Source organism: Carassius auratus, unplaced genomic scaffold (genome assembly GCF_003368295.1).
Source record: "Carassius auratus strain Wakin unplaced genomic scaffold, ASM336829v1 scaf_tig00216014, whole genome shotgun sequence".
Taxonomy (NCBI): domain Eukaryota; kingdom Metazoa; phylum Chordata; class Actinopteri; order Cypriniformes; family Cyprinidae; genus Carassius; species Carassius auratus.
This window is the reverse complement of record NW_020528362.1, coordinates 409,996-437,924: the sequence shown is the minus strand read 5'-3', so window position 1 is coordinate 437,924 and position 27,929 is coordinate 409,996. Positions and strand designations below refer to the sequence as shown.

Below are 27,929 nucleotides of genomic sequence, written 5' to 3'. Positions count from 1 at the left end.
CAAGAAGGAAAAATGCACATTGACAAGACCTTGAATACCAAAAACATTGTACTTTATTGAAATTTATTTTCATTTAAAACCCACACAAATTAATCAAACATCTTGTAAAGCTTTCTGCTTGGGATTGAGAAAATATATAACATCCTTTACATATACATAATTACTTTTAAAGAAAAGTGCCATCTTGTCAAATCTCTTGGTTCTGCGTATGAAAATATGATTGAGTCTGTTCCCAGTTCTGTTGCTCCTGTCCAAATTTTACTGAATGGATGCTTTGCATTGCTCATGCAAACAGAACTAAAGGAATGCATGGGATTTTTATGAATTTGTTAAAAGATCCTAAAGTTTTTCAGTTCATCTTAAAAAGTTGGTCTCATAAAACAGCTGCATGCATGAGATTCAGTCCGACCCAAATCACATGCATTAAGTCAAGCTGGGTTCGATCTACATGCTCTTCTAATACAGCGTTCCTTATTCCTACAACATTCAAATAAGACATTCACTGAAAGAGACACAGCTCATGAACATGAAATATTGAAGGAACAAAATAAAGAATGATTGAAACAGGCACAGAAAGTGTAAACGAGTTTACATGCAGCTTGATCCAGAAATGCTAAGGCGTACTGCAAATGGTTTTCTCTTGGCTTTAGAGATGCGTTTGGCACAGTGTAAACAGGGTTGCTTTATCAAGGCTGTTTAACCCTCAGGAATACATTACAGAAGTGTAAAAATGAAGGCACTCTTCAGATGGCAGGACTGCTGAAGCCAAGACTGTCTCAGTTCAGACAAACGGAGAAAACCTGTCCACTTCAGACAAACATGGTCAGAGAGATCCACTGCCAAACAGAGAGAGAAAAGAGACCGTATTAAACCAGAAGCATCGTTCGTGGAAGAATGTGACTGCTTGACACTGCAAAGACATGTTATTCACACACTCAGAGATCTCAAACAGGCTCATACACGCTCTCTACATGCTTTGGCTCTGTGTGTTTGCATGTGTTGAAATGTTCATGCAAGTCAAACCTGAAAGAAGGTGAGCGATATGAATCCATCAGCGTCTGTGTCCAGCGTCTTGAAGGTCTCTATAAAAACACAAACGTCTCAGATTGCTCTGATAGTTTATTTATGACCATACTCATGAGAAAATAGATCCACGTCCAACTTTGTTATCAATAACAGCAGAACACTTAATTACACAAATTCTCTATACACTACAGTTCAAAGGTTAGGAGCCAGGAAGATCCAAAATGTTTTTGACAGATAAATACAATCAAGAAAAATACATAAAAAATATATAATATTATTAAATATTTTTACTATTTACCATAACTATTTTCTATGTGAATATATATTAAAGTGTAATTTATTTCTATGATGCAAAGCTGTATTTTCAGCATCATTCCTCCAGTCTTCAGGGTCACATGATCCTTCAGAAATCAGTCTAATATTCTGCTTTCTTGCTCAAGACACATTTCTGATTATCATCAATGTTAAAACAGATGTGTTGCTTCATATTTTTGTGAAACCATGACTTTTTTTTTCTTTCATACCTTTATAAGTCTTTATAAGTCTTCATGATGTCACTTTTAATTGATTGTAATGTGTCTTTGGCTCAATAAATAGCCTTTTTTTCTTTTACTTTTTAACAGCGGTGTATGCATTTTTTACATAAATCCTTAATTATGTTTGCTCAATACTGAATAATACAATAGTACACTTAAGATTTTAGACCCCAAAACCCCATTTGTTTGGCCTTGACATGTGGACTCACTGAACATGGTCTCCAGTCGCACTAAACAGGTGACAAAGTTGTCGAAATCCACACACAGATCTTCCTCCGAGTACCGAAGGATGATCAGCTGGAATAATTGATTGTTCAGCTTAAAACCTGGACAGAGAGAGAAACAGAGAGAGTCAGGGCACAGACAGGAGCAGAACAGACTCAAAAAGAGCGTTTAGTGGAGTGAACCTGCTGCGTCCAGAGCTTTTCTCATCTCATAAGAGCTCATAGTGCCAGACTTATCCACGTCATGCTCTCTGAAGATTTGCTGTGAACATATGAGAGGACAGAAAGGTGCAAAGACACTTAAAAGTCAGCAACTGGAATTTAAAAGCATGCTATGATTATGATTTTAGCATGGTTGTGTATGAGCACTTTGTATCTTCTTGCTGACTCTTATATTGAAACATGTTGCTGCTTCAGTTCTTGTATGTAAATGAGCTTTCTTGTGATTGGCCGGCCTGTTTGCATGTTTAATGAGCAGCTGTGTGGACCAGCCCACACTAACCAATCATAAGAGCACTCGCTAAAGACTACCTTTAAAAATACATGAATATAAAATAATATCAGATCGTTTCACCAGGTAGTGTTTGATCTTTTCCCACAGCACGTGAAACTCCACGAGTCCCAGCTTCCCGTTGCCGTCCGTCTGCAAACCTGTCAAGGACAATCCGAGCGAGACCGACAGAAACACAGCGAGAGACTGCGGTGTCAGTGTGTGTGAAGGATACGTCCATGAGGTTGACCATGCTGCGGCACGACTCCTTACAAAACCCATCCGTCTTCAGATCTTTATCTGTGAATAAAGACCAGATTTCAGAATCAATAATGATGTGAATGCATAGCGAGAACGAGACCACAGACTCTTGGCTTCTACAGAAACATGTATAGCATACAGAGTAACGTAAATCTCACGTTTGCTGATGATTCGGTTCAGGATGGTCTGCAGCTCCGTTGTGCTGATCTCCATGTCCTAGAAAACAAATGCACAGGTGACTCATGCACACATGCATGGTAATATTTAAGGAGTCTCTCACCTCTCCGGCCAGCTGTAGGAAGAGACTCTTAAACCCGGCGTCAATATGACTCTCGTCCAGACGTTGCTGAAGTGAGTAAGAGACAGAGAGAGAGACTCATTTTACAACAGGAAATGTTTTAGCAGTGAATATTGCTGTGTGTTGTGCCTAATATCGATCCTTCACTGGGAATATACTGTAGTTATTATATAGTGCAATCACTCTTATGTTATTGCTAATAGACAGGAGCGTGTAGTGTGTTGATGCGATCCTCTCACCTCTTCAGGAATATCAGCCGTGACTTTATCATCCATTTCTCTGAAGGGTAAAGAAAGAAGACTAATATCAGCCAGTGAACTAGTTTTTTCTTCACTGGATGAACAGACTGCTCTCAGAGTTTTTCAGCATTACAACGAGCGGCAGGATTTAATTAGGAAGGTAAAAAAATTAATGCTCAGCATTTTTTAATTATAAAATCTTGAGTGAGTACATAATGAAAAAAAATTAAAACTAGAGCATTACATCAGAATAATTGCAAAATATTGGTTTAAATTGCAATGTAAGAGCAATTGCCTTTTGGGGGGATATTTAAAAAAAAATAAAAAAAAAATAGACAAGCACAGGTTAAGAGTTTACTTGTAATGCGTTTCCTATTTGGTTTGTTCTGGGGGTTTTTTGCAATTCCAGAAATGAACACATTTTTACTTTTTAAGGCCTAAAAAACAAAACATATGCAATGCAATATTTAAAAAAAAGATTTTTTAATATTTGATGCTTTGAGCGGCAGTATGAGCTACGCTGTTTGTTGCATATATCCAACAGTTAAAACAGCTAAATAACACAATATGAAAATAGGATAAAATTATAGGAAATGGTGCATAATCCATGTACATAGTTACTGAAAAGTCTTCATGACCTCCTGTTAACTTGGACCCTGGATCAGTAGGTGCACGCAGGACTTACTCGGAGTTGGCGGGTTTCTCCGAGAACACTCTGAGCACGAAGTCGGCCTCTTTCTGCGGCTCGTATGTGGAGGGTACGATGATGTACTCGCCGGCAGGCAGCTGGAAGCGTGAGCTCACCTCGCGCAGGTTAATGAAGAGCTCGGAGCGAGCGCTGGACGCGTGAGTCAGGAAGAAATCCTGCTTCAGATGAACACCGGACTTACCCACGAACTGAGCACAAACACACACAGAGTTAACTCAGACGAACATCATTCATCAGTAACATGCATATTAAAATCATACCTCTCTTGGCACCTGTAAAAATAAAGGGGAAAAAAAAAAAAACAATCAGAAAAGAATAAATCAAACAAAGAGTCAAAACCACATGAACACAAACTTCAGCCAAGTGAAAGCGACCTTCTCTCTGACCTCATAAATGGCGAATCCGATGGTCTCCATGTCCTGTCCTTCTCTCCGCTTCTTCCTGCGGTCCTTCTGCATCAGCGCCACCAGGAAGCTGCACGCCGACTGGCCGGGACAGTCTGGGTGTTTGAGGGTCACCTTGAACTGAGGGTTGATCCAGAACGTGGCTGTGGTTCACAGAAACAGACGGCAGATGAGGATGTGTCCTGGTCACTGACCTGTCTTCCCCCGGCCCCTGGAGCCGCTGTACCTGGGAAGTTCCTGCATCCGCCAGCCGTGCTTCCTCTCCTCCACTCGCCGTGATACAGCGACGTGCTCCACTTCTTCAGATGACTCGCAGCGATGGCGTCGGCCGTCAGGTTACAGATCTCCAACCGACTGAACTCATGCAGGAAATCTATGAACGACATCCTGACAGAGAGAGAGAGAGACCGGGGGACACACCGGAGCGGATCCGGTGAATCGAAAGCTTGCTAAAGTGTTAACCTGGCATTTATAGGTCTTTCCTCTGTCGTTCAGTGTGGTTTCTAGGGTTTTGACTTTCTTGGGTGTTACTGTGCTGTTGCTAAAGAGTTGTGGGGAGTTTTTCCACTAGAAACTGATGGTCTCTGATCCACTCACCAGAACTCTCCGTCCTCGCTGCGGTTATGTAATCTGCCCCGTGTCGTGCCGTCTATGCGCTCCCATTCCTGAGAGCTGAACACACACATCAGATCGGTCACATCTCAGTCAAACACAGTGTGAACGAAGCATCAATGGTGTGTCTCTCACTGGTCACTCCAGGCTCCCGTCCACTCCACCTCACCCCACGGGTTCCTGATGCGCACCAGTTTAGTCCTGATCCCTCTGTACAACACCTGACACACACATCATTCAGATTACTGTTTAAGAAGTCATTTACCCTCTGGAATAACATGCATTGATCAAAAATGCACAAGACCAGAAACATCTGTTGAGATTTCAAGTCCCTTTATGCATTCATGCATTCCCTGGGGACTTTCACAGAAACACATGTATAGTAATTATTTTACCATGTCTCTGTGTTCAGGTGTCTGGCTCACCTCTTCTGCTCCGGTCACTGAGTACGCGTGACCTTTGACCAGCTTCTTGAAGGTCACCGCCTCCATGTCAAACTCACTGGAGATCTTGAGGACAAGAAGACGTGTAATGCACTCAGACACTGATACTGATCACTATCAACAATACAGGATGTTTAATATCTAATATGATGAGCAAAAGAATCATATAAAAAATAAAAGCCAACTAGAAATATATATTTTTAAATCTAATAAAAATGGCATCTTCGTCATCTTTGACAATTTAAATAAAGCTTAAATAAAAATATAATATTAGATGAAAACCTAACTTTGAAATAAACAGAAAAAGAAAACATTTGATGCCTTTGCACCTAAATAAACTAAATGAACTAAAACTGAACAAAAATACATAGAAAGGTAAAATATAAAAGTAAAAATGACAGAAGCACATAAACAAAGATTCTAAATTAAACTTAAAAAAAAAAATAACATAAAAAGGTAATTAAAAATATACATTAAAAAAATTTAACTTTAAAAAAAAATCACTGATCCTTACAATATTTGCTTGTTTGTAAAAATTTTCTAATCTTTGACTACAAAAATACATTCAAAGGTTTTCAAACATCATTCCAAACCATGAGTTAGAAATTAATCATCATTTGTAGGCATTTAGTTTATTTTTATTCATTTTTTTATTATTAATTTGCGTATAACACTGATTGGACAAATGCTATACATGTGATCTGTTAACCATTTGACCATGTAATTTTAAAAAGAAAGTGTTTATCATTACTGCACAAAACTGACCATTTCCCACAAACTAAATAAAGCCCATTAAAGTCTCTGCGACTGTACATGCTCATGAATATTTAATTAGGCTCTTTCTGATTGGTTGTCTGTTCATTCTAGTGAAACCTAAGAACAAGTTTAGCACTGAAGTTCAGGTTTGCAGGCGTCATCATTAAAAAGGTTAAGGGTTAACTAACCTATTTTTAAACATCAGCAGTTTTTGCAGCGGTGTTAAAAGCGACTCACATCTATGGAGCAGCCCAGCAGCGATCCTCTCTCGATGGCTCGGCCGATGATGCTGAAGAGGTCAGCGGGAGCTTTCTTTAACTCGTACACCTCTGAGACTCCTCCTGTGAAATCCTCAAAGCCCTCACACGTGCTGCCGCCCGACAGAGCCTCGTAACAGCCGTTCAACCTGAAGAACAATACACTAAATAGAAGCAGATGACTAGTATTTGATTGACAGGTACAGATGATCGTACTTGGCGTAGGCCTTCTCCAGCAGAGCGCTCCAGAACTCTCCTCCCTCGGCCGAGTGAACGAACAACAGCTTCCCGTCCTTCACGGGCAACCGGTCGTCAATCACCACCTCCACCCACCCGCCGAACTGCCAGAACTACACAGAGAGGGGCTCGGTTTCATACACTCATTTCCAGCAGTAAGTTATGCTGCAGTGACTTCTGGGTTGGCCTACTAAAATACATCACAAACCCACAGGGAGGCTGCACATGAACGATAACATGCACAAATAAAACATTAACTACAGGCAGAATGCACTGCATGTTTTGCTGCATTCGTGGTATAAAGCTTCCTGGGTTTATAAACCATACGACTGAATAAATTAACTAAAACTATAACTAAACATGCACATAAAAGTATATAAAATGTCTAAACTAATATTGAATTAAAAACTAAAAATATAAAGATGAAAGCCAATTCTAATTATTATTGAATTCTATAATAGGATATTATAGGAAATAAATGTTGTACAAATTTATGTATAAGTGTAAATTTTGCATGAAGAATATTATATATTACTACTGTAACAAAATATATTGTCAGTCTTACAACAATATACTTTCTTTGCTTTTGATATTTAATAATTATAAGTTATAAAAATGCTATTAGTTGTCATGAAAACACAATGTAAAACATCTAAATGGTCATAAAACAGCATTAATTGTCTTTATACAAAACAATTTCTTTATGATTTTGGAGTTGAAAATTACCCTGACGTGAGATTCACTCCTTAATGGTTTCAAACACACTGTAGCCTTCTTCTGTCTGTGATGCTCTCTCTCTCTCTCTCTTAATTTAATCTAAATGAGTCCCAGATGAGCCAACAGCTGTTTGACATATTTAGCAGTTCAGGGTTCTGCACAGAAGTGTTTCAGACATGCACCACAGTACAAACATATTAAATAATCTGGAAATACTAAGTTGCATGAATGTTTCTATTCAGTGCCATGGCATTTCCCAAATAAGATGGATTTTATATTGTGTTGTCATTTGCCGCAATGTCAGCATGCTGTGTGACTTCATTACTCACAATCCTCACTTCACTGAGGTTATTTGAACAACAGTGAGCACCCCAGAGATAAAAAAAAAAAAAAAAAAAAAAAAAAAGATCACACTAATACACTACTGACACACACACACACAACCGATTTCCCAAGGAACAGCGTCTTCATTATTTAAGACATATGAAAAATAATGCGTTTTTTGAACATTAAAGCATGTCAACATATTCTGTTACACGAAACACACTAAATAATGATCTTTAAAAAAAAAAAAAAAAACATCATGTGACCCCTTTAAGAACCTTTTCCATCCATGGAATCTTTCCAAGGTTCTTTAGCTTTTACATTAAACTAACAATAAACTGATTCCTTCTGGAACTGTTTGCTGAAAGGTTGAAACAAAAATGCAAAAACCTCTTTTGAAAGCTTAAATAGTAAAAGTGCAGTACAGAAGTATACTCTAGACCCTAGATCTGAGCTAATGTTGTAGCCCTGGTCACACTGATGTACCTGAAAGTGAAATATCCCAGTGTATCCGGCGTCGAAGCTCTGTCCGTGTGGGACCACGCGGTGCAGGAGCTCATCGTTTAGAGTCAGAGACGCGATGGCCGCCAGCAACCAGCAGTCCCCTGAGGGCAGACCAACAAATAATCATAAGAATCTGTCGCTGAAAACATTATCTCAATATAATGCGGCCCACGATGAGAGATTGAGTTTCTAGTTGTTGCTGCGGTTTTATTTCAGTAATTGTAAATGTTAAATAGTGAAGTGTATTAAACGCCTATCCATCATTCCTCTCTGTATTTAGAGTTGCTGATAAAATAATAGCCACAAACAGTACATCTGCTATTGGAAGATGTTTAAATATTCCTTATGAATTCATTTAAATGCACTCTACCGTTTAAAACTAAATTACATTTTTGAGGGAATTCACATTTAACTGATTAAAATTGGCAGTGAAGAAGCTCTTTTTGAGCTTGCATCAAATAAAAAAGTACTGTAGTGAGTGTTAGGTGTAGTAAATGAACATCTGGTGGAGGTTGCAGTGTGGTGAAAGACTCCTGGTCTCTAGACGATGAAGACAGACTCACCCAGAGCTCCCTGACAGATGTCAGTACGAGTTGCTCCATCGATGATGAACTGAGGACACTCACAAATCTCCTGAAAACACACACAGGTGATGCTAGATTAGATTTAACATTTATCCTGACGAATCATTTCAGCTCTGGAGCATCCCAAGGCAACAGGCACATGATGTGCTCATGTAAAACCATGCACTGATGAACTGACTAGAAGACATGAAATCCTGCGGGAAGTCGACTGTAGAGGTGACCCGTCACATCCTGAAGTGCACTCAAATGATCAGACGTGTAAAGAGCATGAAGAAAGCAATGAACAAGTGAAGCGTGATTAAAAGAATTGTTCACCCAAAAATCAGAACGAGTGGATGCTCTGCAGTGAATGGGTGCCGTCAGAATGAGAGTCTGAACAGCTGATAAAATATCTCAATAATCCACACCGCTCCAGTACATCAGTTAATGTCTTGAAGTAAAAAAATTCAGTGTTTGTAAGAAACAAATCCATCAAGACATGAACTACAAACCGTTTGTTTCTGGCCAAAACATCTATAATCCATAACGCTTCCACCAGTGGAAAAGTACATCCTCTGTCGTCTCTCACAACAAAATACACCCACAGACTGCTGTTCTGACTTGTAAAAGGTGCTTGATCTGTGCAGACTTCTCTCCTAATTCAGACGAGATTTACTTTTTCACCATTATTATAAATGATGGACTCTTATTTTGGATGCAATGGTTTGAAGTTAAAACATAATAATGGATTTGTTTCTTACAAACACACTGCTTTTGGCTTCACAAGACATTAACTGATGGACTGGAGTGCTGTGGATTATTGTGATGTTTTTCTCAGCTGTTTGGACTCTCATTCTGACGGCACCCATTCACTGCAGAGCATCCGCTGGTTTAATGCTACATTTCTCCAATTCTGATGTAGAAACAAACTTGACAGATGATTTGACAGTGAGTACATTTTCATTTTGGGGTAAACTATTCCTTTAAAATAAGGCAATTGGAAGAGACGTAACAGGAAGTAACAAGTATAAAAAAAAAAAGTAGTATATAGTAAACAGATTCAAGACCACGCATCTGACCGCCTCGACCCTCGCGGTCAGCTCACCGTCGGTCTCATCCACCGCACACCATACATCTTGTAGGATTCTGAACCCAACTCATCTAATCCCAGAGAAGAGGTGCTGGCTGGGAACAGAGGGTCCTCAAACAGGGTCCTGGTCTTTTGGCATTGGGCCCTGAGCGAGCCGTAATCCTGGCCCAAGTACTTCACAGCGTTGTGGTTCTGTCCCAAACCTGCGCCCCGGTCCCACTGACTCCTCAGCTTTGCTGCCATTCCTGTGGCGTAAATGGGCTCCATGTTCTCGCTTGCTTTACTGTGACTGGCAGACTAACACAGGACGTAATCTCAGACAGCCAATGAGAACGGAGGAAGGGGAGGAGACGAGCCAATCACAACCAAGGAAATGAGGACTAGATGAAATACGTTGATCTTGAATCAGTGGGGAAGATGATGTTGGGTTTCATTTATTCAATCAGTGTCAATCAAGTCCTGGAAAAGAGAAGGGTCTTCAAAAGAATTATAATATTATAAAAACTTTTTAGCTTTTTTTTTTTTTTTGTCTGAAAAAAAAAAAACATACAAGAAGAACACTGGCACTAATGCAACAACAAAAAAAGAGCAACGGTTTTTCTTTAGTTATGTTTAGTTTGGTATTTGGTATGAGCAGTTTATATTTCTGGCTTGTCACAGAAGATGATGGGAAATGTAGTTCTGTTTTATGATAAATCAACATAATCTGTTATATTTTCTGGCAAGTTTCATCACTATTCTTCATCAGTAGGGCACGAAATCACACAAACTAAATAATACAGTGAACATACAAATACAATTATAACATGTTCAATATAAGTTCTTTTCCAGCCTCATTTTTTACTTGACGTGTTTCCAACCTAGAAAGTCAGGACTTCAATCTTACAAACATACAGTTTTTGTCTTCTCAAGACATTAACTGACTGGAGTGGAGTGGATTATTGTTTTTAACAGCTGTTTAGACTCATTCTGACGGCACCCATTCACTGCAGAGGATCCAATGAGCAAGTGATGCGATGCTACATTTCTCCAAATCTGATGAAGAAACACACTCATCTACATCTTGCAATGCAGTGAACAATGGCCTTCCTTTCCCTCCCTTTATCTCTTTAAACGCGTTTAATGTACCTTCCCCCTCCTCTTCATTCTCACAGTACTGTAATCTTGAAGTGCTGCGTACTCACCGTTCAGATTCATGCTATCTTCGTTTGTTAAGCCATAAACAAATATTAGCAGAGTCTGTGCCCTTGTTCAGGTTTAACGCTGAAGCTCACTAAAACCTGATTTAATTCTAAACTGCATGTGGTAAATGCTGTCGCTTCATCTTACTGGTGTCTTTAGTTATAGTTAAATGAACTGCAGTGGTTGTGAACACACTGACACGAGTGTCATCCAAACAGAAGAGAGAAATTCTGATGTGGTGCGTGAGATCAGTGGAAAACTGAAGGAGCGCTGCCAAGACTGTATTAAACTGCAAATGTGCTTCATGCTTTCATTAACCCCACGAATCCACCCTCATGAAATACTCATGATATCATCCGTTTCTGGTGATGAAGTCACTCAGGCCTGAAGTTATTAAACAAAAGCTTGTAAAAATACTAAACTAAATATTAAAATTGTCTCTAATGGGGATGTGAACATCAGTTTCATAGTTCTCTTAAGACTTTCTCTCTTCTCTTTCTTACTATTCAGATGCTTTTTTAATTCTAGGATGGAGCCCCTCACACAAGCATGATTTTATTTGGGGGTCTGTGGCATCTAAAAGATTAAATAACACTGCAAGTTTCTCCAATAACGTTATTAAAACACAAGCACCATGCGGCCTGGGTGTGGATTTTAGATCAGAAATAATAAGGTTATATATGGGCAAACAAACAGCTCTTGCTTTCATCACTTCCTGTTACTTTCAATAAACCCAGACTGATTACAACAGCAGACCATGTGTATATGCTTTAATAACCATGCATGCATGCATTCATTCAGTTTCAAACTCATCAAAAGTTATGAAGAAATCCATGTAAATTCGGTCGGATTGTAAAAAAAAAAAAAAAAAAAAAAATTTAAAGTGATTCAACTTCACGCATTCACACACATGGACCATGATAAAGGATGATTTAGCAGTTTAACAGCAATGCATGCATGCAAACAATATTAGAGCTCATAACAGTCAGTTTTAAAGAAAAACTTAAGAAACTGCAAAACAAGGAAATGAAGTTCACACACCTTTTGATGTTTTAAACTCAAAAAGATGTTAGAAGTACTGGCTGATATTTTATAACGCAACGTTCACGGAAAACAAAACTGTTGTCAGTAACACAGGTGTAAAACTATAAAAGTGAAAGAGTCGTTCGCACGGATACAGACAGGATTTATCTGCAGACAGTGCATGAACAAATATGAATAAATCCTCAGAACTTCTGGAGTTCCTGAAGTTTAACGTCTTACCCCTGATTTCACCTCGCCATCAGCACAAACGCCCAGCAGATCCAGCGCGCGGCTGCGCAACGCTTGATAAATGCGACGCTCTCGCTGTAGCGGATTAGCGCGTGACGTCGCATCCAGTCGGTCAATCAAAGAGCGCGTTTACGCGTTCGACGCGACGCAACAAAACTAAAACGCTACACTGTAAAAATTATTGTGATTCGAACAGTAAAAGACTACAAATGCTACAGTAAAAACCTATTAATTGGTTATCAGTAAGTTTCCATACTATATACTGTGAATAACTGTGATAAGACTACATTTAATGTAATTTTACAGTAAAATACTATTAAAATAACACTTTTTGGAAGTGAAAAGAAAGTCATTGTATAGCCTAATTTACAGTCAAAAAACATGAATTGACACTGCCAGAATTCCCTGCCTGACACTTATCTTTTATGTTTATATATATTATTTTAAAGGAAGAGAGTGAAATAAATGAACTAAGCTTTTAAGTCTGAAAACTGAAAAGAGCCAAGACCAGAGGAGGTACTGACTTTAGAAATGCTGTAATAAAAATTTAAGCAGTAGATTTATGTGAGTTTCAAATGACAATTTGCCATCAAGACAGATACCAAGATATTTGTAGCATTCAACATAATCAATCTCAGAGCCATGCGATGAGAAAATCTTAGACAGATATTCAACATGTGGTGGATTTCTGTTAAAAAGCATACATTTTTATTTTATTTGTATTTAAAAATAAATGAAGACTAAAGAAAGCACGTTGGATGCACGTAAAACTGGCCTGCAATAAAGATAACGCAGTCGTAAAGGAAAAACTAAATGTATAAATGATAGTATCATCAGCATATAAATGCATGTGCAGAGAATCACCTGCGGCAAGTGCAATATCATTAACATAAATATTAAAAAGTACAGCCACAGTATGGGATATAAATGAACTAATTCATCCAATCCAGCAGATTTATGAATATCCAGGTTGAGCAGTTCCCCAAGTACATCGGTGTCTTGTATCGACTGAAAGAGAAGGAGGAGGGACATATAAGGCAGGTGAATGAATGCACAAAAGATGACTGGAGAACAAGAAGTACCTGAACTATTCTCGTAGGCATACCCAGCATTAACTAAATGTCTGTTAAATGTATCAACCATTTTGGATGTGTCTGTGTTAAACAACACCATCATATTTAATTACTGTGGGCAAACGAAGAAATGTTTTCATTTTCCATTTCCATTTTGATGGTAGGCCTATTCCTAAATTTCCGGGGGGGGGGGGGGTTCAGTTTCAATCAGTTTAACTTGATGTAACTTAAAATAAAGTTAAAACTGAAATAAAATATATGATAAAAACATCTACCCATGTTTTAAAAAATAATTACAAATGATAAACACACAATAAAATACTAAAACGTCAAATCAAGCTGCGAAACGTAATGAACAACAAATCCCATGAGAAACCGCGTCTTTCAAACACCAGAAGAAGAAGAACTGCGTCTTTCCCGTGATCCCTTGCGCCGGAAAGCGTTGCCGTTTGTTTCGCAGAGGTTCATCATGGCTAGCGACGGGCCACCGGGCGCTGATTCAAATCTAGACTTTAACACATGGACTCACGGCGAGCTGCAGTCCAAACTGGCCGAGTTTGGAGCACCTAATATGGGTGAGTTGAAAACGTTTTACTGCGGTCGTTGTGGCGGAGTTTGTCTCGGTTTTTCTTTCGTTAGCTAGCATTAGCCTCTTAGCCTTTTAAGCTCCCGTCTGCTGCTCAGGCCTTAAGTGCACTGAACTTCGCCTGCTTCATTCAGGTGCATCTTAAACAAAAAAGAATGTATTGGAAAAGTTCATTATGTTTTCTAATTTAATAAAAAAAAAAAACGTATATATTCTAGATTCATTGCACACAAACTTGCATTGATGTGATCAGCTTGTGACGCTGCTGAGTCAATGCTGTTATTGAAGCCCATGTTTCTTTGATTGCGTTCTTCAGCTCCTCTGTATTTTTTGCCTCTTCACAATACCCCATAGATTCTCTGTGAGGTTCAGGTCAGGTGAGTTGGCTGGCCAATCAAGCACAGTGATATCGTGTTCAGCAAACCACTATGAAGTGTTTTTGGCACTGTTGAATCGGCTTTTCCTGACAATCTTCCCAAGGCTGCAGTCATCCATGTTGCTTGTGCACCTTTTCCTTCCAGTCAACTTTCTATGAATATCTTTTGATACAGCACTCTGTGAACAGCAGCCCTTTCAGTAATGACCTTCTGTGTCTTACGCTCCTTGTGGAAGGTGTCGATGATTGTCTTCTGGACAACTGTCAAGTCACTAGTCTTTCCCATAATTGTGGTTGCATGTCCAAAACTGGCCCAAGAGGTACTCCGTATTAATAATCAAGCTCAAAGTGGAATATTCTCATTTTTTTGAGATGCTAAATTTATTTTCATGAGCTGTAAATCATAACCATCAGAATAAAATAAACACTCTTTAAATATTTCAGTTTGTGTTCAATGAATCTAAGAATATAAGAATTGTTGTTCTATTTGTTTTATTATTATTAACAAATAATACATCCTCCAAATTACAAAAAAAAAAAGACCTTTGCCATGATATTCAAAACCATTTTTTTAGATGCTCTTGTAAGTAAATGTTTTACGGGAGACTGTGTATCTATATTTATTTGGGTAGTAAAAACGCATTTGGCTGTAATTAACGTCAGCTGTTTGTTTGTGTGGATTCTATACACTCCAGCACACATTAAACGTGTTTAATTCAGTCCAGTGGTGTTTATTATATCCATTTATGCTTTCTTTGTTTTCAGGTCCCAGAGAGGAGCTCATAGACCGACTGAAATCTTATGCACAGGTCAGTTATATTCAGGTTTTTTCACTGCAGATCTGCCCTTAACTTGGATTTCCTTTTATGAACATTACGTTTATTTCTTCTGCAGTCTGGGATGATTTTAACTAAGCCGAACATGGCCGGAGATGAGAAGAGCATGACTACGGTACTGCCATGTTTCCTGTATTCTCTCTGTTAGTTGTGTTTGCAGTGGCGTGTATCACTGCTGTATTTCCTGTATTGAGACCAGAGCGTGTTGTGTGTCTCAGATGCCAGGTCTGCCACCGCTGCCCCCGATGCCCTCGATGCCTCTGCCTCCAGGAATGAACATGATGCAGGCCATGAACATGATGGGGGGTCCTCCACCCATCCACATGGGCATAGAGCCGCCGGGCATGATGCAGCACGACGACAGAGCCACGCAGGTGAGATGGAGAGACAGCTGGGTGTAGATTGCACTGCGATGACGACCTCTTTTCTGTCAGTGCGAGTCATTAGCGCTGCATTTGAGAAACATCTGACAGAACAAACTTAATGAAACCGCGCTACAACCTTCTCCAAGCTCAGAACAGATTTACTCAGGAGCCAGTGTTGATCTCGATACACTGTTACATCACACGCATTAGAATTCAGCACAGACTTCTGTTATAAACCGATCAAACAGCGCTGGCATTGAAAACCAGCAGAAGTGGTGATGCTGTAACCATGCTGTTGTGGCAGTAGTTGAATTAATTTCAGGGTTTGTACAACCTTTTGAGAGAGAAATTCAACTTTTTCCAGTGCTAAAGCTCTAAAAATGATTCAAATGAAATGTTATTTTTAATGGAATGACCTAAATAAGCTTTGTGGTAAACAAACACTAATAATGTGCAATGTTAAAACAGACATCAGTGACCAGTGTAACCAGTAGATGGCAGCAGAGGAGCTCTTATTGACTCATTCATTTACACTTCTTAATAGAATATCAAATTATAAAGAAATCTAAACTTTTTCTCGCGTAAGAAGTAAGAAAAGTCACAGAGTGCCTTGAAGAACAAACCTTTCTTCAGTTTGCGACTGAATCACACATAGAGAGTGCTGCTTTTATTATCTAGTTGTCGTCAGTTCTGTATGATGCTTTTGAAGAATAATGGGACATTTAATAACAGTAGAATATACACAGTTTCTATATCAAATTAGATTTTGCACTTATTACCTGTGCTTTGTTAATAAAGGTAAAGTGATAGCAGTTTAAGTAGTTGTTTATAACTGTGTGTGTGTTCAGGGTGAAGCACGAGTGATGGATGAGCAGGAGCTCCTGGAGCAGCAGAAACGGGTGAGATAATACTACTTCCTGTTCTTAACAGAGCTGCTGAATTTCAAAGGATTTATGTCATACTGCACAAACATTTCCAGCTGTATGATTGTGAATTATTTTCTAACTTCTTGTTGTACTTACCTGTGGACATTCTTCTAGTACACACCTGTTCTTCTGAATATTTCACGTTTAAGTCTATTGTATACGTCCCAGGCTTCTTTCTTTTGTTACTATCTTATCTCTGTTCATCTTTTCTCATATACTCTATAAATAATTGCATAGTCTGTGGAGCCGACCTGATTTACCTTTCACCACTGGTTATATATTTTCAATATAACTGTGAATCTAACAAATAACCATCTTGGATCTATGGAGCACACATTGAATTGATAAGAAGTAACAGTAAAATCATTGATAATATTACAAATGATTCTTACTTTGAATAAATGCTTAGCTTTTTAACTTTCTGTTCATCGAAGAATCATTAATATTTTTTATTTTTTTTGTACAATTTCCACAAAAATGTGACATTGCATATTCTGTGATGTAAATTGTTTGTTAGTATTGTCGTTTCACTCCTCATCTTCAGCCGTTTCTTCTCTGGTTTGGTCTGAGTTCTTCTGAAGCAGATGTTTGTCTCGTCTCAGGCTGCTGTGCTTCTGGAACACGAGAGGCAGCAGGAACTTGCTAAACTCCCACAGGGGGCGGCCCCAGGCCCCAGAGGTCCTGAACTAGGACCCCGTCCCAACCTCCTGCCCCCCATCCCACCCCTCAGAGGTCAGCCTTCACACACGGATTCACTGTGATGCTTTCATTAACAACAAATCACGCTGACTGGATGTCTTTTATTTTAACATGTTTTTTTCATGCACCAGTTAGTTTTGATTAACCTTTCATAAAGAGTTTTCAGAATAGCGAAAAGAAAAAATTAAAAACACAGTTTTTGCACCTGTAGATTTTAATTGTAATACAGAACCCCCTCTATAAAAAAAGTATTTTGCAAAGTGAAAAGAATTTTGAACCTGGCTTTATCTGTTGAGTTTTATTTTATACATATTTGATGCATGTTTGCATATTTAATCGAATGCAAAGTTAATTAGATAATTCTTTATTTGCATACTTTAACATAACATTTCAGGAATCTTATAACACAAAAAGTTTGCTTTCCTTAATGTGTTCAGTGAACTGAAGGATTATGGTTGGTATCTTTTAGTTTCTTTTTTTGCCCATTTCATCTAATCTGTTTTGCCTTTTAACTAGAATCAATTTAAAATGACTGGCTGTTTTTAATCAGGCTGATTTTCCTGTAGTTAACATGATTTCTGTCCTCCTATAGTTGGGACTCAGAGTGGCCCCGCCCCTCCAGGGGTTTCATTGATGCCCCAACCTGTCAATCAACGACAGAAAGTCCCGCCTCCCCCGGGAGAAGACGGCAGAGAGGTATGAGAGCCTGAGAGGCTGGATGCATGATCAGATGAGCTCCTCTGTTCAGTGATCCTGACGTGTGTGTGTGTGCAGCCGTGGCAGGCTGAGGAGGTGGGCATCGGGCCGAAGATCCCTCAGGCTCTGGAGAAGATCCTGCAGCTGAAGGAGATGAGGCAGGAGCAGCTCAGCATCGCTCCTACAGGTCACTATCATCCTCCATCATAACAGTCATACTGATGAGATGAGAGCACTTGAGCACATCAGGTCTAATCACCCGCTGGAGAAACACTGCTTTTACTTTTGAGACTCCACAATTAATGTAGTCATAATGAAGGTTAATGCTTGCAATTATTTTGTTTAATTAATTTTGCACAGCTTGTGCTCAGTTATGTGTTTTTTATGCATGTATATTGCATTTCTCTTTCTGTAATTCATTAAATGAACCCTCTGCGCTGTTTATTCAGAATTTATTCAGCAAATCCTAGCTTCAAAGCTTTCGTGTCCTTTCAAAAATACAGTGAAAACTGTGAAATATTACTACAATTTTAAATAACTATTGTCTAGTGTAATGTAAAAATGTAATTTCTCTGATCAAAGCCATATTTTCAGTATCATTCCTCCAGTGTTCAATGTCACACTAACCTTCGGAAATCATTATATGTTGATTTGATGCTCAAGAAACATTTCTCATTATTATACCAGTTGAAAAAGTTTGTAGTTTTTTTATGATTCGTTAATAAATGGAAATTCCAAAAGAGCCATATGATTTGAAACGGAAAACTTTGGTAACATTACTGTTGTATTTACTGTCACTTTTGGTCAATTTAATACATCCTTGACAAATAAAAGTATTCATTTCTTTAAAAGAAATTAAATAAATTAACAATATCTTTCCCATCATTCTCGCTCTTGCTCATTGTTGTGTTAATGTAAAAAACGACTTGTCTTTTGTAAGACATGCACACATCTACACAGTGTGAACTCATTTCTGTGTGTTGTTTGGTCCACAGAGGAGTATGATGATGGAGACGCCAGTGAGATGGACCTGAACCGTTCCTCCGCCCTGGGATACTCCGATGAGGACGACCAGAGCGGCCTTTCTAAAAAAGATGTACGTCTCCTCGCGTCCCCAGCGTTTGTGATTCTGTTCTGCAGACTTTTACTGAATTTCTCCTGGTTAACTTCTAGAAGAACCGCAAGCGCAGGAACAGGAAGAAGAAGAACAAGAAGAAGCGTCAGGAGGAGAAGCAGCAGCAGGAGGAGGAGGAGAAGAAAGAGGAGAGCCGTGACAAGGAGAGCGAGGTGGAGATCGAGTACGTGACAGAGGAGCCCGCCATCTACGACCCTAACTACATCATCTTCAAGAGGATCTTTGACACCTTCAAGGTCAGAGGAGCTGAAATATGATGGAGATGAACGTAGTGTAACGCTAAGAGTCCAGAAAGATCCGTTTGTGTTTGGTGTGAGAAAATGAGAAGAATGAAGCTTGTTTTAAAGACTGAAAATAACTCCCATGTTTTGATGGATGTGCCATTCGATGGTTTTCTATCCCAGCTGACAGATGATGTGAAAAAGGAGAAGGAAAAGGAGCCAGAGAAGCCTGAGAAGCCCGAAATCCTTTCTTTCAAGAAGAAGGGGTTTGAACTGGAGAGGAAAGACAGCGATGACAGCGACGAGGTGAGTTACAGGCCTTGTGAAAGTCCTCCAGCCCTGATGATGTTCCCGTCTAACCCCTCCACTTCCTGTGTGACAGGAAGTCAAGAAGGACATGCCCAAGCTGTCCAAAAAGAAACTGAGGAGGATGAACCGGCTGACGGTGGCAGAACTCAAACAGGTAACAAATGACACTTTTCTGTTTCTTCTTCAGAGTTCAGTGTTTAGATTCAGACGGACAGTAAATGAAAGAGGAAAAGGTGCTTTTAAAATATCTCCTTAATGGAGCTGTTCAAGGTCATCGATGAGTCTGTTAGTTAAGCCTATCATTCCCAAAACATAGGCTTAACATAGACCCTGGAGCACACACTTTAGTCGTCCCGGTGGAAGTGCTGGGTATTTTCAGAGCTAGAGGCAGGTACAGCTGAATGATTGTGTTTGTGCTCCTCTGTCTCTCAGCTTGTGGCGCGTCCAGACGTGGTGGAGATGCACGACGTGACGGCGCAGGAGCCCAAGCTGCTGGTTCACCTGAAGGCCGCCAGGAACACGGTGCCTGTGCCCCGTCACTGGTGCTTCAAGAGGAAGTACCTGCAGGGCAAGAGGGGCATAGAGAAACCCCCGTTTGAGCTGCCCGAGTTCATCAGGAGAACCGGCATCCAGGAGATGAGAGAAGCCCTGCAGGAGAAGGTGATGGCACGCCGCCAAAACAGGAAGCTGCACGACCAGAAATGTGTCTTGAGCGCCAAATCAGTATATTCGAATGATTTCTGAAATGTATTTTAGATTAAATAAATGCAGACTTGAGGCCAGTCTTCATACGAGACCGCGCTTGAGTGACGCTTATAATACAGTGAATCTGTAACGGTGTGTTTCCCGCCGCAGTCAGCTTCTCACACGTCTCCGTGTCCCTGCAGGAAGACGCCAAAACCATGAAGACCAAAATGAGAGAGAAGGTTCGGCCCAAGATGGGGAAGATCGACATCGACTACCAGAAGCTGCACGACGCCTTCTTCAAGTGGCAGATCAAGCCCAAGCTCACCATCCACGGGGACCTGTACTACGAGGTGCGCCTGCGTCACCTGATCATCCCATCAGCTTGTGGAGCACAAATAACCCTGCTCTGCTTGTTCTGTGTCAGGGTAAAGAGTTCGAGACGCGTCTGAAGGAGAAGAAGCCGGGCGATCTGTCTGCTGAGCTGCGGGTGGCTCTGGGGATGCCCACCGGACCCGTGAGTGCTGCATCCTGCGCCTAACTCTCATTTATTTCTAATTCTTCCTGTGTGATTTTAGCTGTGTTTTTAAATGCATTGGTCTCCGCAGAACTCTCACAAAGTTCCTCCTCCGTGGCTGATCGCCATGCAGAGATACGGTCCTCCACCCTCGTATCCAAACCTGAAGATCCCCGGCCTCAACGCCCCCATCCCTGAGGTCAGACACACAGGACACAGATGTAGACCTGGTTAGGTCATGTAAAGCTTCACACTTCATACATTGTGTGTGTGTGTGTTTCAGGGCTGTTCGTTCGGGTATCATGCGGGCGGTTGGGGTAAGCCTCCTGTGGACGAGACGGGCAGACCGCTGTATGGAGACGTGTTCGGCACCAACGCCATAGACTTCCAGGTGAGAGAACTACAGTCATGTCCTGAACATACAGACCCCTTTACACGAGACACCTCGACCTGTGAGAGGATAAAGTGCTTTATTGCTTTCACAAAAAACAAAACCAATATGAAGGACACCCTTTCCATTCTGTGGTTTGGTTTGCCTGATCATGCTGACAGGCCAAAGCAGAGGAGGAGGAAGTGGACCGAACCCCGTGGGGCGAGCTGGAGGCGTCTGATGAAGAGTCGTCTGAGGAAGAGGAGGAGGAGGAGGAGAGCGACGAGGAGAAGCCAGATGAAACGGGCTTCTTCACTCCTGCAGACAGGTGCCGCTCGTCTCTGGTTGAGTGTGTGTGTGTTTGAGACGTGACGGCTCACAGATGTCTCCTCTCTCTTGTTGTTTGACAGTGGCTTGATCACTCCGGGCGGCTTCTCCTCCGTTCCCGCCGGCATGGAGACGCCAGAGCTCATCGAGCTCAGGAAGAAGAAGATCGAGGAGGCCATGGACGGGTGAGGCGCAGAGCCAGACTGATGGGCTCTTCTTTTCTAAATTTGAAAAATCTTACCATATTTGATACATCAGGTTTATATGTGACCCTGGACCACAAACCCAGGGAAAAACCACAATTTTTTTTTTTTATATTGAGGTTTATGCGTCATCTATAAAGCTGAATAAGCTGTTCATGTATGGTTTGTTAGAATAGGAGATACAACTATTTGAAAATCACAAAGTCATCAAAATAAATTCTCAGCAATGCATAGTAATGTTCAGAAATACATTTACGGTAGTAAATTTACAAAATATCTTCATGGAAAATGAGCTTTACTTAATATCCTAATAATTTAGGGCATAAAATAAAAATGTATAATTTTGACCCATGCAGTGTATTTTTGGCTATTGCTACAAATATCCCTGTGCTTCTCATGTTTGGTGCTCCAGGGTCACATGTAGTCTGATATAGTGTGAGTATAGAGGAAAAAACACCTCTGTTATATTCAGATGCTGATTGGTGAACTCTCATCACTTCAGATAAGAGCGTCTCACTGCTAGTGTAACTGGTGTGTGTGTGTGTGTGTGTGTGTGTTCAGAAACGAGACGCCTCAGCTGTTCACGGTGCTGCCGGAGAGGAAGGCAGGGGCGGTCGGAGCCGCTATGATGGCGTCCACACACATCTACGACATGTCTACGGTACGACTGTGTGTCACAGCTCATTCTCAGAGCAGCTTGGTTTCGATAAATTCTTGGTGCAACCCTAAAGAAACACAGAACTGAATACACGCTTTCACTTCAACAGCCATATGCATTTAAATCTGAAATCTTGCTGATTAGGCATCAGTTTGAACTGATCTTGATATTAATGAATCAATATCAATTCATAAATCCAAATTTATCCAAGTCCTCCAGAAATCAATCGAACCACAAAATACAGACAATAAATGTGGTGGTGATTTTTATGTGACGCGACCCAATCGCTATATATGCCTCAGTTCAGTTAGCACATGAACAAACTATCTCCACAGCTTTACTAGTTACAGCATGAAAGAAACCTGAATGAACATTAAAAAGTGTTGAAAGAAACAGAACAGCTTGCTGAAAAACAAGACTGACATCTTTCTGAGGTTGAAATACTGACTGAGGTCAATCACTCAATCATTATTACAGCCACGGAAAGATGTCAGTGAAACGGCTTGTAAACAGTGTCACCTCACATTAAATTTATCTCAGGAAAGCCATTCAATATGCATGAGCTTATTTAATTAGAAATATTTAAAAACTCTAGAGGAACTTTTTAAAATTGGTGCACAATATTTTTACTTGACCTGCTAGCGAGTCTTCATTACTTCATGTATATTTGATTAAATCTGTCATGAAAACACATGTGCATGCTGGCTCCGTCTGATTGTGTGCTGTGGTCCGTGCAGACGGTGACCAGTCGTAAGGGTGGAGTCTCGGTGCTGGGTGGAGACTCTCAGGGGGTGGAGGTGGCCCTGGCGCCGGAGGAGCTGGAGCTGGACCCCATGGCCATGACGCAGAAGTACGAGGAGCACGTCAGAGAGCAGCAGGTGGAGAAGGAGGACTTCAGCGACATGGTGGCCGAGCACGCTGCTAAACAGAAGGTGAGATCAGATGGAGTCGCATCAGACAGTCATCAACCCTTCGCTCATATTGCAACGCAAAATCAAAAACAACAAGTTATGTCTATTGGGTTAATTTATTTGCGTTTGAATTTTGTATTCTTCATTGACATCATTGAAATGCATAATGAGCTCATCATCTTTGTTCAGAATCGTTCTTATTGAATGACCAACAGCTTAAAAAGACTCCTTATGATCTTCTTCATTTATTAGTCTCTTTAGACAAAAGCGTCTGCTGAATGAAAAAATGTAGATATAAAATCAGACAATTAAATGAATGAATGTTCTGGTATGATGTACCTTATATTTTACTTAAATACTTTTTTTTTTTAAATCCTTTTATACATTTATTATTATTTTCTTTAATTTAAGTTTATTATTTTCTTATTATATTTAAGATATTGCCTATTTTAATTATAAATATTTTTTGCATATATACACAATTTGATTATATACAGTTTATAAATGAAACTTATAATTCATAAATAAAATTTTATAATAATTGTATAATAATGTTTTTTTATTACAAAGATATTAATGAATTTGTGTTTACATGCATAAACACCTTTTTTTTTCTTCATTTTTTGTGTTCACACTGAAGCTAAAAGTGCTTAATTGCCATGAAAATCATTGTTAATTTTATTAGGCTTTTTTTATATGCCATATTTTCAAATCTTTCCAAAATTTTATTTTAGGTAAATATTAGCTCTGCATGTTTTTGAAATGCTTTGCAGTGGATGCTTTAATAAATGTTGAGAAGATACTAATACATGTATAATATTAAACAGTAAAATCTAAAAACATATTATCTTCTGCACTAAATGGAATGCAATATAATTAAGTTTTTTTGAGTAGAGCCATTTAAAGGTCTTCTGGTATTTTGTGTACATCTGTGTTTGTCTTTTTTTTTTATATATATATATATGTTGTAACCCGTTTCCTAAAATGTTTCTTCTCTCGCAGCAAAAGAAGCGCAAGGCTCAGCCGCAGGACTCACGCTCTGGAGCCAAGAAATACAAAGAGTTCAAGTTCTAGCCCTGCGGTGTGACTCCTCCTTCATTTCTTTCATTTCTTCTTCCTTCAACCTGCTGATGTCGTGTAGAAGCCCTTGTGTTTGTACTTCATGACACAGAGCGACGGTTTTCATTTATGCTTGATGTTTTTGTAAATAAAATGCTAGTCCATGACAAACAGATGTTGGTGTTTTATTTCTTTACATTTCACCCCCTTCTGTCTTGCTGGTTTATGAAAAGCTTCTTTTGGATTCCTGCTCCTGATTTCTTGGTGAGTAGGTGTGTTTCTGTAAATGAGTCTGCAGTGGTCCGCTCCGGCCAGCAGGGGGAGATCTGTCAGGAAGTCTGACCCTCGCCTGATGTCTGGGATCTGTTTTGACCTAAATAACACTTTCACTTCCACTTGAACTGAGTCCAGAGCAATCTAACATGGCTTCTCAGACAACAACACACTCATTTCCCCTCAAACACACAGACTGAATGAGCTCAAACACATCGTGGGCAAGATCCAGTTTGCCTCATTCCAGACGTCTTTATCTCAAGGGTTTGAACATCGTCTCACATCGTCATCTGTTTCGTGATCTCATGATTAAGTTATGCTGTTTCTTTCACAAATCACAATTAAAAAAATATAATAATTATCTAAGTTATGAGACATGAAGTCATAATTAAACATCTAAATTGTGAAGTCATAGATATGAGATAATAGTAGGAATTCTGAAGAGAAAAAAAATTAGTCAATTTTGACAAAATTATGATTAAAAAGGGGGGGGGTCTAAATTATAAGAAATCAGATATGGCATAAAAAGTAAATATTAGGAAAAACTTGAAATTATGACAATTTTAATTATAAGATGATACAAAAAATTCCAAATTATGACAAAGTGGATATTATGAGATAAAGCCATAGTTATGACAAGAAATTACTAAAAAAAAAGTATAATTTAAGTTATGTGTTTATTTATTTTACTTTATTTATTGTTACTTTATTTTACTGTTTTCAGAATTTCGACTTGTTTAATAATTATGACTTTCATAAGAATGACTCCTAATTATGACAAATCATAATTTGACTTTTTATCTCATAATTTCGATTTGTCAATAATAATAATATCGTAATTTTGAAGTATGTCTCTTTATATCATAAATATGATTCACCAAAGCATGTTTATTTATTTATTTATTTAATATGTTGCAGAAATGGGTTTCCATGTATTTGACATAAAAGTTAGACGATCCTTTAGTTGTTTTTAATGCACTTCTGACTGAGCTGTGATGCAAGCCAGTGTAAACCCAGTGTATTCAAAGCCAGATTTTAATGACTCAACTAATTAGCGGTTTTATTTGAATCCCCACAGGCCAGGAAGCTTACCTTCCGTTACAATCACACAACATCGTCAGCATCCTAAGGCTGTACTCGTTAAGAGATAAAGTCATGAACACACACACACACACACACACACAGATCTCAGGAGAAGCCCAGCTGTGTCATGTGCTGGTCACACTCTCTCCATCAGACGCCTGCAGGCAGCATGAGCTGATAAATATAGATGTGTTTTCATCACCAGCCTCTTCTGTGGGCTTCCCACTGCTCACCGGACAAAGACCATCTGTTTGCCTGAACAGGTGCTAGAGAGGAATCTTATGTTTGAGCTTGACCCCTCAGTGCTGATGAGGTGGACGAGGTGTGTATTAGGACAGGACAGGATCACTCATATCCAGCACACTGCTGCAGTAATCCAGGCTCATTATGATGTGACTGATCACATGACCAGCTCAACTGAGCAGGTTAGGGTTAGCGATGACCTCAGATGACCTCAAGCAGGGTTGGTTATTTATTCAAATACATGCTAATTGTGCACATTTTGACTTGGGCTGGCGTATTAATTATTCATATTAAAGTAGAGATGAGTTCAGGCCTTTAATGAAGTTTTTAACCAAGACACCTGATACAGTTACTGATATTTAGAGTGCATGTTGACTGAAAGATGGATTTGTAAATATATATATATATTATGTAATAATACATTTAATAATACAATAATTTGGTTTAATAAACTAATTGAATAATGAGATGTGCAGAAAAAAGGAATAATGCATAAAATTATCTTTTTTTATTTTATAAGTCAATAATCATTTAAAAAATGATTAATTAAATTATAAATGTATACATTTCCTAAAAATGTGAGTATGTCATATATATATATATATATATACACACACACACATACACACACACACACACATACAAAAAATACATAACACACCTTAAAATAAATAAATAATAATAATTCATGTATCAACAATATTTTTCAATTTTATCAACAATAAATATAAAATATTATATATATATATATATATATATATATATATATATATATATATATATATATATATATATATATATATATATATTATAGATAGATCGATATAAATATATTTATAAGGTGAGTATATTTTGTGAGTGAGTGAGTGAGTGGAAGTTTCAAATTTCAATATTTTATTCCGAATACAACACAGATGACATCAAATGTTTAAACTGATCATTTTAAGGGAAAAATAAGTTGATTTTAAATTTCATGGCATTAACACATCTCAAAAAAGTTGGGACAAGGCCATGTTTACCACTGTGTGGCATCCCCTCTTCTTTTTATAACTGTCTGCAAACGTCTGGGGACTGAGGAGACAAGTTGCTCAAGTTTAGGAATAGGAATGATGTCCCATTCTTGTCTAATACAGGTTTCTAGCTGCTCGACTGTCTTAGGTCTTCTTTGTCACATCTTCCTCTTTATGATGCACCAAATGTTTTCTATGGGTGAAAGATCTGGACTGCAGGCTGGCCATTTCAGTACCCGGATCCTTCTTCTACACAGCCATGATGTTGTAATTGATGCAGTATGTGGTCTGGCATTGTCATTTTGGAAAATGCAAGGTCTTCCCTGAAAGAGACGATGTTTGGATGAGAGCATATGTTCTTCTAGAATTAGGATATACCTTTTAGCATTGTTGGTGCCTTTCCAGATGTATGAGCTGCCCATACCACACACACTCATGCGACCCCATACCATCAGAGATGCAGCTTCTGAACTGAGCACGATAACAACTTGGGTTGTCCTTGTCCTCTTTAGTCCGGATGACATGGCGTCCCAGTTTTCCAAAAAGAACTTCAAATTTAGATTCTTCTGACCACAGAACAGTTTTCCACTTAAATGAGCCTTGGCCCAGAGAAAACACCTGCACTTCTGGATCATGTTTAGATATGACTTCTTTTTTGACCTATAGAGTTTGTGACGGCGAATGGCACGGTGGATTGTGTTCACTGACAATGTTTTCTAGAAGTATTCCTGAGCCCATGTTGTGATTTCCATGCAGTGCCGTCCAAGGGCATCCAGTATAGTTTTCTGGCCTTGACCCTTACACACAGAGATTGTTCCAGATTCTCTGAATCTTTGGATCATATTATACACTGTAGATGATGAGAGGCTCTTTTTACACCCAATCATGTTGCCAATTGACCCAATGAGTTGCAAATTGCTCCTCCAGCTGTTTCTTATATGTATATTTATCTTTTCCGGCCTCTTATTGCTACCTGTCCCAACTTTTTTGGAATGTGTAGCTCTCATGAAATCCAAAATGAGCCAATATTTGGCACGACATTTCAAAATGTCTCACTTTCAACATTTGATATGTTATCTTATATTTTCTATTGTGAATAAAATATAAGTTTATGAGATTAGTAAATTATTACAGTGTCCCAACTTTTTTGGAATCGGGTTTGTATAATATTAACACTTATAATGCAATATAAATAATATAATTTTTTTTTGGATAAACGTGTTTA

At 39.1% G+C, this 27,929-nt stretch overlaps 2 protein-coding genes across 3 annotated transcripts; one reads left to right on the top strand and one right to left on the bottom strand.

The window, feature by feature from the left end:
- Nucleotides 1-49: 49 nt before the first annotated feature.
- Nucleotides 50-12,212, bottom strand: LOC113096694 (calpain-1 catalytic subunit-like). Of its 2 annotated transcripts, none has more exons than XM_026262106.1 (22): nucleotides 12,136-12,212; nucleotides 9,706-10,149; nucleotides 8,601-8,670; nucleotides 8,020-8,138; nucleotides 6,472-6,605; nucleotides 6,236-6,404; nucleotides 5,225-5,308; nucleotides 4,935-5,020; nucleotides 4,785-4,859; nucleotides 4,414-4,574; nucleotides 4,170-4,330; nucleotides 4,044-4,055; nucleotides 3,760-3,971; nucleotides 3,075-3,114; nucleotides 2,818-2,883; nucleotides 2,696-2,753; nucleotides 2,512-2,576; nucleotides 2,361-2,429; nucleotides 1,970-2,048; nucleotides 1,772-1,888; nucleotides 1,024-1,082; nucleotides 50-836 (listed from the first exon to the last, which is right to left on the bottom strand). In XM_026262106.1, exons 2-22 carry the CDS (start codon nucleotides 9,955-9,957, stop codon nucleotides 810-812), a joined length of 2,115 nt encoding a protein of 704 aa, XP_026117891.1. In that variant the 5' UTR covers nucleotides 9,958-10,149; nucleotides 12,136-12,212; the 3' UTR covers nucleotides 50-809. The 2 variants fall into 2 exon arrangements, with proteins under 2 accessions (XP_026117891.1, XP_026117892.1); XM_026262107.1 differs by having other exon boundaries at nucleotides 9,706-10,166; nucleotides 12,136-12,193.
- A 1,425-nt stretch (nucleotides 12,213-13,637) lies between these two features.
- Nucleotides 13,638-24,268, top strand: LOC113096635 (splicing factor 3B subunit 2-like). The gene is made up of 22 exons (XM_026262022.1): nucleotides 13,638-13,792; nucleotides 14,945-14,988; nucleotides 15,074-15,130; nucleotides 15,234-15,389; nucleotides 16,229-16,279; nucleotides 16,909-17,038; nucleotides 17,598-17,701; nucleotides 17,780-17,888; nucleotides 18,697-18,797; nucleotides 18,875-19,072; nucleotides 19,241-19,363; nucleotides 19,440-19,520; nucleotides 19,799-20,026; nucleotides 20,254-20,403; nucleotides 20,478-20,567; nucleotides 20,659-20,766; nucleotides 20,851-20,958; nucleotides 21,120-21,265; nucleotides 21,348-21,449; nucleotides 22,029-22,128; nucleotides 22,863-23,057; nucleotides 24,039-24,268. The coding sequence occupies exons 1-22, from the start codon at nucleotides 13,687-13,689 to the stop codon at nucleotides 24,108-24,110; spliced, it is 2,559 nt and encodes an 852-aa protein (XP_026117807.1). The 5' UTR covers nucleotides 13,638-13,686; the 3' UTR covers nucleotides 24,111-24,268.
- The last annotated feature ends 3,661 nt before the right edge of the window (nucleotides 24,269-27,929 follow it).